The 3,945-nt window shown below is 36.9% G+C and overlaps 1 protein-coding gene across 1 annotated transcript; it reads right to left on the reverse strand.

Annotated features, from left to right (window-relative positions):
- Positions 1–2,672, reverse strand: spi1a (Spi-1 proto-oncogene a). Its single transcript, XM_068603759.1, has 5 exons — positions 2,553–2,672; positions 2,002–2,095; positions 1,726–1,913; positions 642–804; positions 1–532 (listed from the first exon to the last, which is right to left on the reverse strand). Exons 1-5 carry the CDS (start codon positions 2,577–2,579, stop codon positions 222–224), a joined length of 783 nt encoding a protein of 260 aa, XP_068459860.1. The 5' UTR covers positions 2,580–2,672; the 3' UTR covers positions 1–221.
- Between the last annotated feature and the right edge of the window lie 1,273 nt (positions 2,673–3,945).

Here is a 3,945-nt window from a genome sequence, read left to right on the forward strand (position 1 = left end):
TCCTTTAATTATTGGACACAAACATTTCAATTTACATGCACAAACTACATTTGAGTGTGAAATGAAGAAGTTTATAGGCAAATGGCATAGGGCATGTTTACTCGCATCAAAAATAAATATGTAAGGAAACTTGGTAGAAAAATGAAATTGCATACAGGGAAAACACAATCTTGGCTACTTTAGTGATTACAGCATAATGAAAGACAGCCGGTGATCCCTCATCAGTGAGGATACTGGCGTAGATAGAGATTCCTCAGCACCTCTTCACTGAACTGATATGTAAGCTTTTTCTTTACTTTTTTAATCTCTCCAGATTTACCATAGTTCCTCAGAGCGCGAGCCATTTTCTGGTAGGTCATTTTTTTGCGGTTTCCTTTCTGAGTACCCCAGTGACTGGCCAGCACTTCTTTGTGTTTTGTGGAGAACTGAAAGATACCCTTGTCCTGGTCCACCCACCAGATACTATCAGTCATGTCACCGTTTCTGAGCAAGTCCAGGAGGAACTGGTACAAGCGGATTTTCTTCTTGTTGCCTAGATTTGAAAATATGAAATTTAGTCAAGCAATTTAATTTGGTAGTTTCCCAAGATTTTATATGTGTGTATGTAACTTGCATTAGATGTATGCATTGGAATTACTCACTGATGTCTTTCCTGAAGGAGGAGTGGTTGTGGTCTTCAAGTTCTTCCCCGTCTGATACCTCAAGCGGAGGACTGATTCCTCTTTGTTCCTCTTCGGAGTAGTACTGTCCGGGCGAGGCAGAGGGTTGGTACTGGTAGCACAGGGATTGGGTGTAATATGGAATCTTTAGGAGAAATTTAAAGCACGTTATGGTTCAAGGTCACACAGAGAAGTGATTGAGCTGCAATTTTCTTTTGGTTTGCAAGCATCCATCGTCTGACATTTTGCTTGAACATTCTGTTATTGTGCTAAAAGAGGAAGTAACTGCCAAAATAGAATTGCTAGACCATGTGATGCAGACAACATTTTAGAGAAAATATCCCTGACTGTCCACAACATGTATTTGCAGAGATACAATTCTTTTTCTTTTAGATTTCAAATCATCTACGTAACTTCATTCTTATTGTATTTCATAAAATATGTATGTTGCCAGCAAAACATTTAGTAAAAGAAAAGAAGCTTTATATTTGACCTTTCAACATGTATACAAATGTTTAACAACAATTGATTGTTGGTCGAATACCCTTGTCCCACCTTCTTAATTGTAAGAAGCTGTTTTTTTTTCTGAATTGTCTTGAACAGAATAACTTTGGGTTTTTCAGCCATTTGAATAGTAAACTTGGGCTCTAAAAAATAGTGATAACTATCTTATACAGTTTTCTGACATTTTATAGACTAAATGAATCATTAGTGGCTTTGTTAACATTTTAATTTCCAATAATTTTCACTTGAAAAGTGAACATGCTGTATTAACTTTGTGACAAACTTAACTAAAAAACAAGTTGAAAAATTAACAAAACGCTTTGTCTTAACTTTCTGTAAAAATACTTATGTGAATCACATAATGCAGACATACTGACATCATGCTTTTTTTTTTCGCAGTGCAAAATAATACTGCAGCATGGCAATAATAAGATCAAGTTAAAAACTGATCTGGCATTAATGAGCTTTTGCAGAACATCAGCATGCTTTTGATTTCAATAGTTCAGGTCAGATTATGTCTCTTCAAACGAGAACCATCATCAATTTCTACACATGAACTTACTTGTGGTGACACAGAGAGAGGTACGAGTGGTGGGTCCAGGTGAAGGGGCATAGACTCGCTGCTGTAGCGGTATGCTGGTTGTACCAGTTGTTGAGGAGACACAGACTGAAGCTCAATGAGGTGATTTATTGGAGAATTCTCAAAGTCTGTTGGCTGGACGCGCTCTGAGTGAAAGGTCCATCTGTGGTCTAAAAAGTGACAAAAAGACTGTAAGGTCACAGTCACAGTCATGCAATGATTCGTGTGCACTTCAATGGTTAAATTCATTCTTCTCACCTTCATAAATCTCCCCCACAGTCGTGAGATAAGGGTACAGCTCGGCAGGTGGCCGATAATTATCTGGTTCATTTGGAACGATTTCAGCTGACGCCTTTTGAGAGGGAAAATGAGATTTTGCCACGAAGAAAGTACAAGTTTGAGTCTCTTTATCCTGACAAAACTGGTAAAGTATGACCATTGTGTTCTTCAAGAAGTACTTTATATATTTTGAGGATTTTTATGGCTTTATAAAGACCAGAAATAAATAATATCAAGTAACAGAGCAGCTGATCAGGAGAGGAAATAACTTAAGTTCATACACGAAGGTTTGTATGTGAGGAGTTACTCTCCCAATTCTAACAGCAAAAAACAAATGCACACGTCCTTATTAAACAAACTCAACTCCAAGCCCTCATCTTCTTCTTCATTAATCGACAATATGAAGTTCCAGCTTGGTCACTAGAATTACTAAGGTTTCTAGAAAACATTTTTTTTTTTAAACAGAAAAAAATGATCAAAATGTCAAACTCTGGTCAACAGACGTTTAACAATAAAACAGCAGCACTTACAGATGATATGCTATATCCGTCCATCATGTAAACAAGGCAGCATGAGAAACTTTGTTCTTGAAGCTTGTGATGGATGTTAACTTTTTCCTATTGCTTCACTGAAACACGCAACGTCCCTGAGCCGACTTCACCAGACAAATGGGAACTGAAAGTGAGAAACAAACTGGACTCTACAGAGTCTACGTTCACATCATACAATTGTCAAATTCATACAATCAGCTAGTTCCTGATGGCTGAGTGTCATGTAGAGCCAATAATATGGACACGCATTTCCTGCATTTTTGATAATTGTACAATGATTAACAATGATACCTGTTTTAATATTGTATGTGTATATTATAAGCAGTTCCACTATATATATATATATATATATATATATATATATATATATATATATATATATATATATATATATATATATATATATATATATATATACACATAATATGGTGCGGTTTCAAAATGTGATTATCACTAAACTACAACAATAGTAGAAATAGTGGCATGTATAAGTCCTCTAACAATATTGGTAGAAACAGTCACACTGTTAAAATAGACTGTATTAGTTCACACATATTCAATGGCGTGCCCTTGTATGCTTCAACTTCCTCTCTTGTCAGTCCAACAGTCATGTGCCCTTCAGAAAAGCTAAATAAAATACCTTTCTTATTGATTCAACACATATCAGGTTTCCCTACGCGTGCTGTGCAAGAAAATGTGATTTACTTGTGTCCTTACCACCAATCACAACAAATCCCAAGACACATTTACTGAGAGGTATTTTTTTTTAAGGGTAACAGCACACAGGAGACGAAACCAAAAATGAGTTTGGAGTTAAGCTTGTTCCTCTTTAGTTTGGCATTATGGTTTCAATTGAGGAAGTGTTGACCATGCGAATGAAACCAGTGACAACTTGACTGAAATGTCTGGAGCCACTGTGTCCCTGAAACGTGTCTGTGCTGTAATATTCCTGTTGGGCGCAGACATTATTGCCTCAGGAAATACAACTATTTTTTAAGAAATTTGTATAACTTCTCGCAAAATAATACAATGAAACAAACGATATTCTTTTGTTTTGTTGTTGTATTGTTTGATGTGTGATGTGCTTGGCCCTGTTGAGATGGAAAGTTACCAGAGGCAATCTGTTGGATGTGATGAAATTGTTTCCTGTACACCAGATAGAAGAAATGGGGCCCTCTAAGGGGTTTAACGTGGTCTGTCTTCGGGTGTTTCATAACTGATCTCTTTAGACAAGCAGCAGCCGAGGTGATGCCAAACGTACAAACCTGAGGGTACTTCCTCTAGTATGACTGTGTCCAACTTCGGCCATTCTTTCAGCTCATGATTTACTGTAACTGCAGGCCTGATGGCTTGTTGTTCTTTCACATATTTA

This window comes from Clinocottus analis, unplaced genomic scaffold, assembly GCF_023055335.1.
Source record: "Clinocottus analis isolate CAN_PGR_092001 unplaced genomic scaffold, fCliAna1.0.p SCAF_6, whole genome shotgun sequence".
NCBI lineage: Eukaryota > Metazoa > Chordata > Actinopteri > Perciformes > Cottidae > Clinocottus > Clinocottus analis.

What these genes read in the sequence shown, in the direction of transcription:
- spi1a (XM_068603759.1), bottom strand. Translation starts at nt 2,579, where the DNA reads ATGATGGACGGATATAGCATATCATCT. An exon ending in TGTGGGGGAGATTTATGAAG is followed by an intron (nt 1,914 to 2,001) that starts GTGAGAAGAATG and finishes GTCACTTTTTAG; the next exon opens with ACCACAGATGGACCTTTCAC. An exon ending in CTCTCTCTGTGTCACCACAA is followed by an intron (nt 805 to 1,725) that starts GTAAGTTCATGT and finishes TTTCTCCTAAAG; the next exon opens with ATTCCATATTACACCCAATC.